At 59.1% G+C, this 13758-nt stretch overlaps 1 protein-coding gene across 1 annotated transcript in view; it reads left to right on the forward strand.

Moving 5' to 3' along the window:
- The window catches only part of CACNA1B (calcium voltage-gated channel subunit alpha1 B), a 191148-nt gene that overhangs the window by 57320 nt on the left and 120070 nt on the right, over positions 1-13758 (forward strand). The window contains exons 11-12 of the mRNA XM_057313871.1: positions 6250-6459; positions 10673-10785. Coding sequence (XP_057169854.1) covers positions 6250-6459; positions 10673-10785 — 323 coding nt within the window. The remainder of the gene's footprint in view (positions 1-6249; positions 6460-10672; positions 10786-13758) is intronic.

The raw sequence follows: 13758 nt of genomic DNA on the forward strand, positions 1-13758 counted from the left end.
GTGTGCAGGAACCCGTCGCACGGACGGGCTGCAGCGCTGAGGAGCCGAGGGAGCCCCCCGGTCTGGTTTTCCTGACCCAGCGGTGGCAGTAGAACACGAAATCATGCAGCGTGTGGGTGCCCCGTCTGGGGAAGCGAGGGGCTTGGAGGGCCGGGGCGGGGGTGGGATTTTACACGGAAGGGCCCCGGGGAAAGGTCGCCTTTGAGTAAAGCTGAAGGAAGTGAGGACGTCAGCCCCAGGGGAGAGAACATTCCGGCAACAGGAAGGAGCGTAGCACAAGTGGAGACAGTGAGGGAGGCCGGTGCGGTTGGAGTGGGGTGGGATGGGGGACGGGGGAGCAGCGCGACAGGAGATCAGAAGGTCGCGGAGGGCGAGGGCCCAGCAGGGACCCTGGCCGCTGGTGGATTTGCAGAGGGCAGACGCCGTCCGGCTCCATTTGGGGTGCAGGAGAGCCCCAAGTGCAGGCAGGGCAGACGTGGGGCCGTTCAGAGGCCGCAGTAGGGACCTGACCGCGGTGGCAGCCACGGGGGTGCCCGGTGCTCAGGTTCTGGATACATTCTGAGGACGCGCGCACAGGCCAGCTGCGCGTGGGCATCGGAGGGCGCGGGCCGCCCGGTGCCTGAGGGTGGAGCCGGGGCCTGACGCCCAGAGTCCGGGGAGCCTGTGCTGCGTGCGCGCTGGGGCGCCCGCTCTGGGAGAACGCCTGTCTCTGCGCGCTCTTTATTAGTTTGGATCGTGTGGGGCTAATCTGTGTGAGTGAACACATCACCCGATTTCTATTTTTGTCTGAAATGTCATTACTTACTCTTGTATCTTTAATAAGTTCCTCTTTCTAAATTATTTTGGTTTGCTTTTCTATCTTCCTGATTTCTTAAACCGTGCACCTGTTCTTCCTCTCTTCTTTACGAGCACCCAGGGCTGTGCCTGTCCTCTGCGTGACGCTTCGCTGGGTGGCCTCCTTTCTGTCCACGTCCAGACCGCGGTTGCTCTTCTTGACTCGTCTCCAGAGTTACCCCACCCCCCGCCCCCGCCCCGCTGACTCCACGAGCGGCCACCTCCCCTCCCCGGCTCTCATCATTACCGCCATGCTTCTTCACTGTTGTATCTTGTTTTCTTACCACCCTTACCCCCGAGATGCCTTGTTTCCGTAAGGAAGTTGGTGTAATTGCCATCACTCTGCCCCTATTTGCCCCAAAGGTCAAGAAGATAGGAGCTTTGCGATGTGTTTGCCTCCTCCCTCCTGTTTGAGGACTTCGGTGTTTTTAGCCCTAGGCTGTTATTAGCTCCTGTGGTTGCTGGGGCCCCGGAACCCTTGCTTAGCAGGCACAGCGTGCACCCCCAGAGGCCCAGCCTGGCCCGCGTGGCCTCACTGCCCGAGGTCCTTGTCTCCTGCGGCCCCTGCCGCACCGACGGCATCCTGTGCTTGCTCCCTGTCCTGTGCTGGGCTGGTTTCCCGAGGCTTCTGGCTTCTTGCCAACCCTCCCGTGACCTCCTCCCTGAGGTGTGAGGCACTTTTGCTGGCCCCTCCTGCTGCTCCGTGCTGTCACCCTGGCCGCTGCTTTCCTTCTGCCGCAGAGGCACTGGAGGCCGGGCCTCCTGTCCCTCATCAGAAGCCCCTGCTGTGCCTGCCAGCTTGGGCCTTCCTTCACGCTCGGCTTTTCCCATTGCTTGCTTGCTTGCTTTCTTTCTTTCTTTCTCTCTCTCTCTCTCTCTCTTTCTTTCTTTCTTTTCTTTTCTTTTAAGATTTTATTTATTTATTTGACAGAGATAGAGACAGCCAGCGAGAGAGGGAACACAAGCAGGGGGAGTGGGAGAGGAAGAAGCAGGCTCATAGTGGAGGAGCCTGACGTGGGGCTCGATCCTGTAACGCCGGGATCACGCCCTGAGCTGAAGGCAGACGCTTAACCGCTGTGCCACCCAGGCGCCCCCCTGTTATTTCTTGTTCTGCCTCCCACTTTGCTCCTGAAAGTCTCGCCCTCTGTCCCTCATGGTTTCTCCCCTCCATCAGCGTGTGGCTTATGCTTCAGCCTTCAGGCCATTGGTGGGTTGTAAGAGTGGACCTCCTTTCCTTTCATCTGCTGAAGGGAATTTTATTGTTTCTCCAAAAAGTTTCTCCTTTCCGTTGTATTTTGACTGGTTTGGTGCTGTACTTGAGTCCCTGGGATTTTGCTGATTTTTCCTCCTGGGTCCCTGGCAGGGCCCATGGGTTCCCTTGCTTTCAGGGCCTTGGGCCTCGGCAGGTTCAGGACACGTTTGGGTGTGGGGCTGGGCAGGGAGGAAAGAAGGCAAGCATGGGTTTCCTCATGCCCAGCGCCTCCCTTGTCCCTCCATCTGTGCTGAGGATGGCGGTGTCTCAGGTGCTCCATCCCCTCTGTCACTGGCGCCTGGGGTTGAGCCCCATGTACCCGCATCATTTCACTGACCCCTAAATGACCTGCGAGGTCCAGGTTGCCTGTGATCTGTTTTTGCGTGAGGACTGTCTGGGCTGTGTGACACCTGTAAGGCCACGTGCCTAGGGCAGGGTGACGGGGGTCTGTGTCTCCATGGCTTCTTGTCGAACGTTACTTTCATTACCCCATGCTGGTGAATGCCACGCGAAGCTGGAGGGAAGCACATTTCTCCTCCGTCCCTTCAGTGGCCTCTGGGGGGGTCATTGAGGGCGGGGATGGATCTCACTCATTCTGCCTTCTCTCTGCCACTTAGGGCCTGAACTCTGTACATGATTGTGGAAGGAATGGGTGTTGTTATGCAGGCCCAGTATAGACTTTATACTAACCAATGAACTCCTCCTTTGGGCGTGGTGGAGAGAAATCCACATATTACGTACAGTCATGCATTGTTCTCACTGATGCTTCACTGTGCTGTCATTCATAGGTTGATTTAATTCTTGATTTCCCCTAGCTTGATGACACATTTTTTTCCTTGAAATAAGCCTTTGGATTATAAAGAATATACACTGATTAAGTTAAACATAGAAAATGCACAGCGTGAAAAGAAGCAGTCCCAATCTCTCAGGGTTTTCCCCACCCAGAGCTACGATTCTGGATGTGACATGTGTTCATGTTCACTGTGGACCCCGGATTTAACCAAAGAGCTGGGCTGGAGTCACGGTCCAGAGCTGACCTGAGCACACTCTAGCTGCTTGCTGGGAAAGGCTGTCCTCTGGGGCCCGTGCCTCAGTCTCCAGAGACCCAGGACCTGTGCGATGTTTGCCTGCGTGTCCCTGTTCCCTGACCACATGGAGGCCAGAAGGCAGGCGGGTCTCTGGTTCTGCTGTGGCGTGCATGTGGAAACGCTCTCCCTGGGAACTGAGAGGGGGCCACCATGCTCAGCGTGCCGGGGCTCTGGCTCCCACTCCCCCTCCTGTCTCTTGGAGTATGTTGGGGGGTTAGGGTGGGGCTTCAAGAGCCATGTGGGGGTGCGTGGTTTTGTGCAAACATGGCTGAGGACGCCGCTGTCTGGGTGTGCCTTGACGAGGGGCGACGTGTGTGCTTGTTCGCATGTGGGTGCTGGTGGGTGTGCAGGGCAGCATTCCCGTGAGGCCTTTCGCATGGCAGGGGCTCACTGGTCTTACTGGGTGCGGTCCAGTAAGCCAGTGGGTATGGCCGTGGAGCCTCTGCTGGAGAACTTGCTGCTTGTCTCACTGGCCACGTGTGTGTGCACAAAGCAGTTCGTACCAGTCACGCGTCCTCTTAACCTTCCTTCCCGGCGTGGCCGTGTGTGTTCGTAACCTGTGGGATTCTGTGAGTGCTTGTGCCTTGGAGAGTGAGATGGTCAGGGTGTGTGTGTGTGACTTTGTTTCTAAACGACGCAGGAAGTGGGGGGGGGGGTCTGAGTGTGCGGTTCTCCGGACGGGTCTGTGCATGACTCTGTGTAGGTCTCTCCTGGTCTGCACTGCCTGCCTCCCTCTGTGCCTCATTGCTGCTTTGGGAGGGAGTGGGTGCGTCTGGCTGCGGCCTTGGCACTTTGCAGCCTCCGTAAGGCTGGCCCAGAGCTCTTGTTGAATGAGGTCGCTCTGACCAGCTGCAGGGGCTGGTGTCTGCTGTCTGGACGTGGATTGTGGGGCTGTGTCCTGGCTGCCCCACGAGGCTGCGACGGAGCAGTGTCTTCCATGAGTGTGGATGGGGTGTGGCGTCTAGGGCACTGTGAGGGTTCTCAGGGGGCTGGCTGATGGCTCCTGTCCTGTGGACCGCTCCTTCTGTGTCTGGGGCTGTCGGTCACAGCGTCTCCCCCGGATGCAGCTGCTTAGCTCACGGATAAGTCTCTCCGAAGGCCTCAGGGCCTGTGCTCATTTCAGTGAATTTAAGAAAACACGAGCCCCGAAATGCTATTGGTGTGCCACTGAGAGTCTGGGTACACACACACACACACACACACACACACACCCAGGGACCCGATGCCCAAGCTGAGTGGGTTTGAACTCTCGGAGGCTCACTCATGCCCAGGCTCTCATTGAGAACACTAGAGAGACCCTGATGTGCTGCAGAGACATGGCATGTCCTGAGAAACAGCCATGCACACTCACCAGCTCCAAGCACCCATGAAGACTGCTCATCCGTCTGTCAAGGAGTGCACGGGGCTCTCAGGGAAGCCCTGTCCCCTCCTGTCCTCACAGAGTGTGCAGTCTGGTTTGGAAGCTGGGCACAAAACAGGTCAATGAGCCAATACGGGGGAAGATGTTACGCGGTTGTGATTGCTGTGGAGGGGCCAATGACCCTTTTCCAAAGGAGTGCCCAGAGAAGGGTGTTTTGTGGGGGTGACGTCAAAGTCCAGATGTGAAGCTGAGAAGCAGCCAGCTGTGGAAAAAGACCAGCGTGGGAAGCATTTCACGGTCAGGGTCATGGCAGAGCAGAGGTGGCATGTACGTGGAGACGAGGGAAGGCCGTGGTGGCTTCATGCACAAACATTCCAGAGACTGTGTTGGGCTTTGTGGGCCATACTCACCTCAGCTCTGCACCAGGACAGCAGCCATGGACCAGATGCAAACCAAGGAGCTTGGCTGGGTTCTAGTCAACGTACTTAAGAATAGGTAGCAGGGCACCTGGGTGGCTCGGTCGGTTGGGTGGCTGCCTTCAGCTCAGGTCATGATCTCAGCTCAGATCGAGTCCCACATGGGGCTCCCTGCTCAGCGGGGCGTCTGCTTCTCCCTCTCCTTCCGCTGCTCCCCCTGCTCAGCAGGGAGTCTGCTTCTCCCTCTCCTTCCGCTGCTCCCCCTGCTCAGCGGGGCGTCTGCTTCTCCCTCTCCTTCCGCTGCTCCCCCTGCTCAGCGGGGCGTCTGCTTCTCCCTCTCCTTCCGCTGCTCCCCCTGCTCAGCGGGGAGTCTGCTTCTCCCTCTCCTTCCGCTGCTCCCCCTGCTCAGCGGGGCGTCTGCTTCTCCCTCTCCTTCCGCTGCTCCCCCTGCTCAGCGGGGCGTCTGCTTCTCCCTCTCCTTCCGCTGCTCCCCCTGCTCAGCGGGGAGTCTGCTTCTCCCTCTCCTTCCGCTGCTCCCCCTGCTCAGCGGGGAGTCTGCTTCTCCCTCTCCTTCCGCTGCTCCCCCTGCTCAGCGGGGAGTCTGCTTCTCCCTCTCCTTCCGCTGCTCCCCCTGCTCAGCGGGGAGTCTGCTTCTCCCTCTCCTTCCGCTGCTCCCCCTGCTCAGCGGGGAGTCTGCTTCTCCCTCTCCTTCCGCTGCTCCCCCTGCTCAGCGGGGAGTCTGCTTCTCCCTCTCCTTCCCCTGCTCCCCCTGCTTGTGCTGTCTCACTTGCACTCTCTCTCTTTCAAATAATTAAATCAGATCCTTAAAAAAAACAGGTAGCTAGTGGCTGCTGATCCCTGAGTTGAAGCAGGAGGGAGGACCAGATGCTGTAGTGCTCTCCAAGGCCCACGGAGGAGTTGGGATGGCCTGGGAGCATCGGGACTGCTGGAAGGTGGCCAGGAAGTGCTGGGGACCATCTGGAGCCTAGTAACCATGGAGACCACCAAGGCTCTTGGGTCCCTCACCTGTGAAATGGGGGTGGGGTCAGGACCCACTGTAGGGAGGCACAGGGGTAATCAGCTAAATGCCAGTAACACTCAGGGTCTGACACACGTGGTGTCTGTGATTAGAACTGGGGCCTTGAGCTAGACCCAGGCTGGGGCAAGTGCCCGTGAAGGGGATCTCATGGGGGAGCTGTGTGTCTGAGAGGGGAGGGGAAGCATGTCCTCAAGGGTGTGTCCACGGGGCACACGTCTGTGAGGGAGCGTGTGTCCTCAGTGAGCCCGTTGTTCCCCCAGGGTCCCCCTTCGCCCGTGCCAGCCTCAAGAGCGGGAAGACCGAGAGCTCGTCGTACTTCCGTAGGAAGGAGAAGATGTTCCGGTTCTTCATCCGGCGCGTGGTGAAGGCACAGAGCTTCTACTGGGTGGTGCTGTGCGTGGTGGCCCTGAACACACTGTGCGTGGCCATGGTGCACTATGACCAGCCGCAGCGGCTCACCACGGCGCTGTGTACGTAGCTGTGGCCTGGGCCTCCCCTCCCCTCTTCCTGAGCAGCCTCTGGTCTGCAGCCTGGAAATCCCGGTTCACAGCCTTTTGCCTTGGAATGCCCTGGGTAGGACCCCTGCACTGACTGAAGTGCCCCCAGGGCCTCCGCTGGGGCCTGAGCTCCCCGTCCCAGGTGCCAGGAGGTCTAGCTGATTGGAATGGGTTAGAAACCCATCTGTCAGTGTGGTGGGAAATGAGGCGGGGTCCAGGGCATCCTGGGAGGAAGTTGATGGGTTAGCAGGCACGAGCCAGGCCACATGGACCTGCGTCCTCCCTTGGAAGGGCTTCAGACCCACGGACCAGGGGATTTAGCCCCTCATTCCAATCGGCCACAAAGCTGCAGCTCCCTCCCTGCACTCCTGAGGAGGAAGAGTCCTGGCTTCTAGGGCTCTTCCTGGGCTCTTTGGCTGTTGCATTTTTCTTTTTGCTTTTTGAACCTGACCAGGGCTGACTCGCCCATGTCCATGAGCCTAAGGACAGGCCACAGGAGTCTGAGTCATGACTTCTCTTGGCCCAGGCTACAGTTCCAAGGAGGAAAGAAGGAAGGTAACCGGGGTGGTTGAGGCTCCTTGCCCATCTCCAGGGACCAGGGCTGACCTTCCAGGACCAACCCTCCATACCCTAGGGCTCTGCAGGCCATGGGGAGCCTGGTCTGGGTCGTCCCACCTGATGAGAGCTCTAGAGATGAAGGCTCACTAGTAGTTTCTGTCAGGCCTTCCGCCTTCCTGTTCCCTGGGGGTCAGCTGCAATAGCCCTGTTTGGTACCTGGGGCTGATGTGGACACGGCCTATTTTGGGTTCCCATTGCTGTCTCCATGGGAGCCCTGTATGCCTGAAGCCACCCCACTGTGGCAAGAGAGTCTTTTTTCCCGAGAAGAACCCTCCTGGATCAGAGCCTGGCTCCTGGTGGGCCGGCCACACTCCCCTCTTCCAGACCACTGAGTCTGTCAGCTTTAAGCGGGAGCTTAGGCAGCTCTGGAAGGGCTCTTAAGAGCTCCAGACTCTGACGTCTCCACAGACCGCTTGAAAATGTGGGTGGAGGTGACTGTTGGGGGTGCAATGCTAGACTGCGGTTTCCCAAACTTGTATTGAAAGCTCTTATTGTGTAATGGGGAAGGGCGTAGAGACAGCAGAAGCCAGAGGGGCCCAGGGAGTTTTCAGAAGGCAACCTGGCTCGGGTTCCCCAGGGAGCAAAGTTAAGAGGCCGTTGGTGTGCTTTGAACTGCCCGCTCTGGCCCCTAATCCGTGTGTCCTGGGGCCTGTACTTCAGTGTCTGGGACTCTGCTTGGGACCGAGGTTCGTACTTCCCTCCTCGTCCCCTCGGGATAAAGTCTCCTAACCCTTGGGGGTTGGGTGGGGACCAGGGAGGTGGGGCTTGCTCTTGACCCAGCCAGCCGAGCGGCTGTTCCTGGAGCTTCCTAGCCAGGCCTTCCCTTCCCACGGAAGAAGCTGATGGTGTCCAGTCAGTCTTGTGGTTACTCCTTGTTTCCTGGGGGTCTGTCACCTGAGCGGTCAGGCAGCAAGTGGCAGGGCCTGGTCACACATGTGCTGTGCGGGAGCAACAGGCCTCAGAGTGCCCAGGTGTTGGGCCAGGCCACAGGCATCCCTGGCCACGATTCTTCCCCTTGCTTCTTTGTCTTCTCTGTGGTTCCCTGGGAATTTCTGAACTCATCGGCATTACCTACCTAGGAAGGATGGCTGGCGGGAGAGGGGGTATGGGCTGCATCTCCACACCTCTGCTCCCTGGGCTCTGTCCTTGGCAGCTGGGCTGGAGGTGAGAAAGGCTGATTCAACCAGGTAGGGCAGGGCTTGCAAGAGGCTGAGGCAGAGGTGGGGGGGTCCCCGCCAGGACTAGCTTCACTGCAGTTCCCATGGGGCTCGGCCCTGAGACTGGCCACCCTGCAGAGAATGGGTTCTGTGCACCTCAGCTGTCTTTCCATCCAGCACCCACCCGCAGTGCACCACCAGAACCCCTGAGAACGAAGCTTAACTGGCGAGGACCAGCAGCTGGCTGTTGGGCATCGTCATTCTGTGAGGCCCCTCACAAGACAGGCTTGGCCGCCCTCTCCTCTGTCCCTGTGTTCCCCTAGCGCACTGTCCTGTTAGTATGATACAGAACCCTGTTTACATTCTCGGCCTCTGCTCCCCTTGGTGTGTGAACGCCTGGAGAGAAGGGTCAGCTCTGTCTCCTCTGCACGTTCAAAGCAGCACCAGCGCCTGTGCGTTGTTCGGATGGTTCAGGAGTGAATGAATAGATACCCTTTCTTGGCCTCAGCGGGGAGGCTGAGCATATGAAGCCGAGGGGGTGTCTTCCTCAGGAGGGTGAAAGGGCAGGCAGGACGCTGGGGGACCCTGTCTCGCGCTGCTCCCTCTCTCTGAGGGGGCCTTACGTTGGCAGCCCTGGTGCCGGCTCCTTGCCCTGCTCTCACACGGATCTCCTGGGAGCAGGGCTGGGCGGCTGTAGCTCCCAGGTCTGGTGTGTGGGTGGCCGGAAGTCCCGTCATTGTGGCCTCTTCCTTCAGGATCTGAGCTCTTCTTATGGGGTGCCCCAAGGGCAGGGGCAGGTGCCTTTTTGACCTCAAGTGGAGGGGCTCTGGGACGTGGTGGCCAGGAGCCTTGGATCTTTGCAGGCTGTTGGGGCATTCTGAGCTGGACTTGGGGGCAGGGCGCCGCCTCCCTACCACCCCTCACTCCTGCTGCTCAGCGCAGGCAGGACCAGGTGTCGGTCAGTCACCTGGCTGGAGAGGGTTCCTCTGCCTGGGACACGGGCTTCTTGGCTTCTCCAGGGAGTCAGATTTGCCTTCTCATCCCTTATTCCACGCCTGGCTTGGGTGCCGCGGTGACTTTCTGGCTGGCTGCAGAGGCCAGGCTCGTGTGAGTTGCTACCAAGCCATAGCAGGGGCTTCCCCACCCGAGACCTTGGGCCATGCAGATCACTGTGTGTCCGTACAGGCCATGGGGCTGGTGTCTCTGCTCCTGCAGAGTCCGGGCTACTGTAGACCTGCCCCTGACTGAGGCTGCTGGGTCTCTGTAGTGTAGTGCTTGGGGGAGCTGTGGAAGACAGCAGAGCCGCGTGGTCCCCTCTTCTGTTGTCTGTTTTATCAGGAGCTGCTTGAGGTCCAGTTTCCCAACCAGTCTGGATGCCAGAGGCCCAGGAAGGCTGGGCTGGTGATCTTTCGGTGACCGGACTCTCCGAAGCTTACCCTCCATTCCTGCTCACGGCCTACCCCCTGGGGCAGGCTCTGCCCTGAGTTCTGAGCTGCTTTTCTGGCCCCTGCTGCTCTGGGGCCAGAGGCCATGGTGCCTTTGGGCCCCTGTACAGAATAACGAGCTGATTCCAGTCAGCACCTGGGGAGAGGATCAAAGACAGCGACCTGGTTCTGCCGTCTGCACTTCCTGGTTTGGCCAGTGCCAGAGCCCGGCTGCATCTCTTGCTGTCGCGGCTTTGTGCAGCTCCCAGACTGCCTGTTGTTTCTCGCTCTGACCGCCCGTGTTGCTCGCGCTAGGGGCTGTGTCTTGTCTGTGTGCCTGGAATTCCCAGCGTGGCCCTCAGTTCCAGTGTGGCCTCGCTTTGGTCCCGAGACCCTTGAGGGGCCGCGCAGCCAGTGGCCAGACCCCTGGCCTGGGCAGGAGAGGCACCTGCAGGAAGGTGAAGGTGCCCACTCCTAGAGTGAGGGGGCGGCAAGCGTTGGCGCCTTCTGGGAGCCTCGTGCTGGCCGGGGCAGGCAATGCTCGGGTGGCAGGCGAACACATGAACAAGTGAAGACCAAACACGGTGATGTCTTGAGGAAGGGTGTCGGGGAAGTCGTCGTGGAAAGACACGGTGATCCTGATGAGGAGCTGGGGGGCAAGCCTGAAGGCGGAAGGGTGGGTCTGAGGCCATTCTCTGGGGAGTGCTGTGTGGCCCCAGGACCTCACCTCCCGCAGAGCCTGTCCCTGGGCCGTAGGCATTGGGCAGGCATCACATTTCAGAGGGAGTAAGCCTCTCTCTGCGCCCCTCCCGATCCCAGTCCATTCATTATTCTCCTCCTGAGCTGATGTCCGAGCTCAGGGGCCACAGACCAGGCCTGCAGGGCTCAACCCTGGGAGGGCCCAGAGGTCTGGTGTCCTCCAGTCTGGGCTGGAGCCAGGTGGGAGGAGGCTGAGAGCTAATCCCCCTCTTCTCCGGCTTCTCCTAGACTTTGCAGAGTTTGTTTTCCTGGGTCTCTTCCTCACAGAGATGTCCCTGAAGATGTATGGCCTGGGGCCCAGAAGCTACTTCCGGTCCTCATTCAACTGCTTTGACTTTGGGGTGAGTAAGAGCCTCGTGAGAGGTGCCGGCCGGGGGTCCAGGCAGGTCCAGCTGTATCCTTGCTTGAGAGAACACACAGTCCCCAACTAACTGTGCTGTACCCAGCACGTGCTGGGGTCTGTGCCGCAGGACCCAGGTCGTTGAGCGTACTGGGACCCTGCGTGGGTCAGGAAGGCTTCCTAGAGACAGGGAGAGGCCTTTGACAAAGGGGAGACCCGTCCTTGTCAGGCCCTGTCTTATGGTGGTGTCAGCTGCAGGACGCCCTCCTTCCCACCTCTGACCCTGTCCGTAGAATCTCGAGACCGGCTGAAGGCCCCCTCTGCGCCCCCTCTGCACCCCCTCTGTGCCCCCTCTGCGCCTGCAACCATCTTTCAAACGGGCTGCTGTTCTGCAGAGGGCTCAGTGTCCCCAGCAGAGCTCAAGGGGGCTGTGGTCCTGATCCCTCACTGTCCTGCAGATCTGGCTCTGGGCTGGTTGGGCACAGGCTTCAGGGGAGGCCTGACAGGGCACGAGGGTCCAGCCCTCCTCGTGGGCCTGGCCTGGGTCCCTTCACCCACGTATGTAGGTCAGGGAGGCCTCAAAGGCAGGTGTTCCCAAGAGTCCCTGGGACAAAGCCCGGGAAGTTGCAGAGGCTTCCAGCCGGCGGAGGACGAGCCAGCTCCCTGATGCCGAGCCCAGAGCCCAGGGGTGAGCTCTGACCCAGGGGAGGCTCTGAAGGAGAAGGGCCAGTACCAACCGTGAGGGAGAGTTCTGAGGAGCCGGGGGGGAGCCTGGATGTAGGTAGAAGTAAAACTTCCACTCGAAAATTCAGTGTGACGTTGACTTTTCGGTCAGTGGAGTCTACGGAACATTGTGTCCGCAGCTTTGTTAAACCCTCACAGAGACTGCCCTGCTTTGTAGACAAGCACCTGCAGATGTTGTATGATTGGCCCCAGGCTGCCCAGATGCTTCGTGCGGGGGGCGGTGTGGACCCGGGAGCTCTGGCCCCGGAGTGGCGTGTCTGCGCCGGGCAGCGCTGCCGGATCGCTGTGGGGAAGGAGGGGCGGTGCTGCCCAGGGTGCCCCTGAGACACGCACACCTGCGGTTCTTTCGACATGGCTTCTCGCCCCCTGCCTGCTTAGTGACAAGGAAAGCCTGTGGTGCACACAGGCTTAACCGAAGAGGTTAGGAGAGCTCAGAGAATCTCGTCTTCGGGTTTGAACTAACTGGATTCCAGGACATGGGAACGATGCACATAAACTAAGAAACGATTCCAAAATTCAGCAGCGTACAGTAAGTGTGTGCCGTCTCACCGTTCCCGTGGGTCAGGGGTCCAGGCCTGGCTTAACCGAGTGCCTGTGGCCCAGGGGGTCCCAAGGAGGTCACAGTGAAGCCGACAGCTGGGACACAGCCATTCCAAGCCTTGATTTCAAGCTCATCACATGGCTGCTGGTGGGGCTTCCGAGCTCACTCATACGGTTGGCGGCAGGCCTCAGTCCCGGTCACGTGGGTCTCTCTCCAGGCTGCCTGAGTGTCCTCACGATGTGACAGCTTGTGATCTGAGAGGGGGACTGAGAGTACCCAAGACAGAAGCCACAGAAACCCAGTCTCAGAGAGACGGCCCATCGGTTTTGCCATATTATATTTGTTAGGCGTGAGTCACTTGGCCCAGTCCACGTTTAACAGGGGTGGGAAATATTACCCAGGGACATGAACCCCAGGAGGCAGGGGTCACTGGGAACCGTCTGAGAGGCTGCCTGCCACAGTCCACGCTCTGGCCCCCGGTGACCCATGGCCTTCCTGATGTAAAAGACACCTGTGTCCTCCCGCTTTCCCAGCTGCCTGCCATGACAGCGTCATTTCAGAGTCCAGGGCCTCTTCATCCAAATCGGGCCCAGGTATGGTCCAGGCTGCTCAGGGACAGCTGCTCAGTCCCTCCCCACCTGTGGACCCATGGAACTAAAGAGACAAGTTGTCACCTGCACAGTGGCCGGATGGGCATAGGTGAACTGCTATAGGCATTCCTGTTCGGAGGGGACAGTGGGAAACACAAGGGAGTCTCTGGCCCATAGCAGTTCAGGAATCCAGTTGGGAGAAGTTGGAGATCCTGGGATTAGTTCTTAAGGACTGGGAAGCCTTTTGGGTTTTTGGTTTTGGCCTCTGCATCACCTTTCTTGTTCTGGGAAAGACAGCTTGTGCTTTCAGCTGGACGGTTCTCTCAGCCTGCTTCCTACCAGTAGAATTTGAGGAATCCAAAGGCCTGTTTTTTGTCTTGTACTGTCTGTGTCCCTTTCAACCCAAGCCGGTGATGTTTCTGCATAGCGAAGTCTTTCAGTGTTGTGGGTATGTTGTGAATCTTCCTGGGTTCCCCTTGGCAAAACCCTACCTAGACTGTAGCGACAGGCCTTTCCCCGTGGGGTGCCCGTGCTGAGACGGCTGAGGCCGGCGCACGTCAGTGCCCTGGAGGACTTGCTGCTTATCGAGCTGACATGCGAGGCCATCTCCACAGGGCCGGGCTCCCGCAGTGTCACGGTCCTGCCCCATGCCTTGGCTTTCTCTGTGGACCGTGCCATTTCCCAACTTGGCACGCTTTGCTGTCTGGAGAGGCAGAGCATTTCCAAAGCTGGCAGGTCCTGGCTGATAGCACTTCCCTCTGCCTCTCCCTCTTCCCACACCCACTGTGGGCGGCCCGAGGACCCCAGGTCGCACCTGCAGACTCTGCTTGGAGATCTCCGAGACCTCCCGGTCCATGTGGCACACCTTCTTCTCTTCACATTAGCTGTGGGCAACGGTGCGGCCGAACTTCGTGCCGGCACACAACAGGGCTTCTGCCCACTGTCCTGCAGACCCTGCGTGCAGCATCCACACTCCCTCACTGTCCAGAACCCATGAACAGCACATTTAGGGCATTGTAGGCATTCACGGACATGCTGCTCCATGCCCCTTCTCTGGCTCCAAAGCCACTGCCACATTGGAGAGCACTCCACTTCTGTC

Source organism: Ursus arctos, unplaced genomic scaffold, assembly GCF_023065955.2.
Source record: "Ursus arctos isolate Adak ecotype North America unplaced genomic scaffold, UrsArc2.0 scaffold_18, whole genome shotgun sequence".
Lineage (NCBI taxonomy): Eukaryota > Metazoa > Chordata > Mammalia > Carnivora > Ursidae > Ursus > Ursus arctos.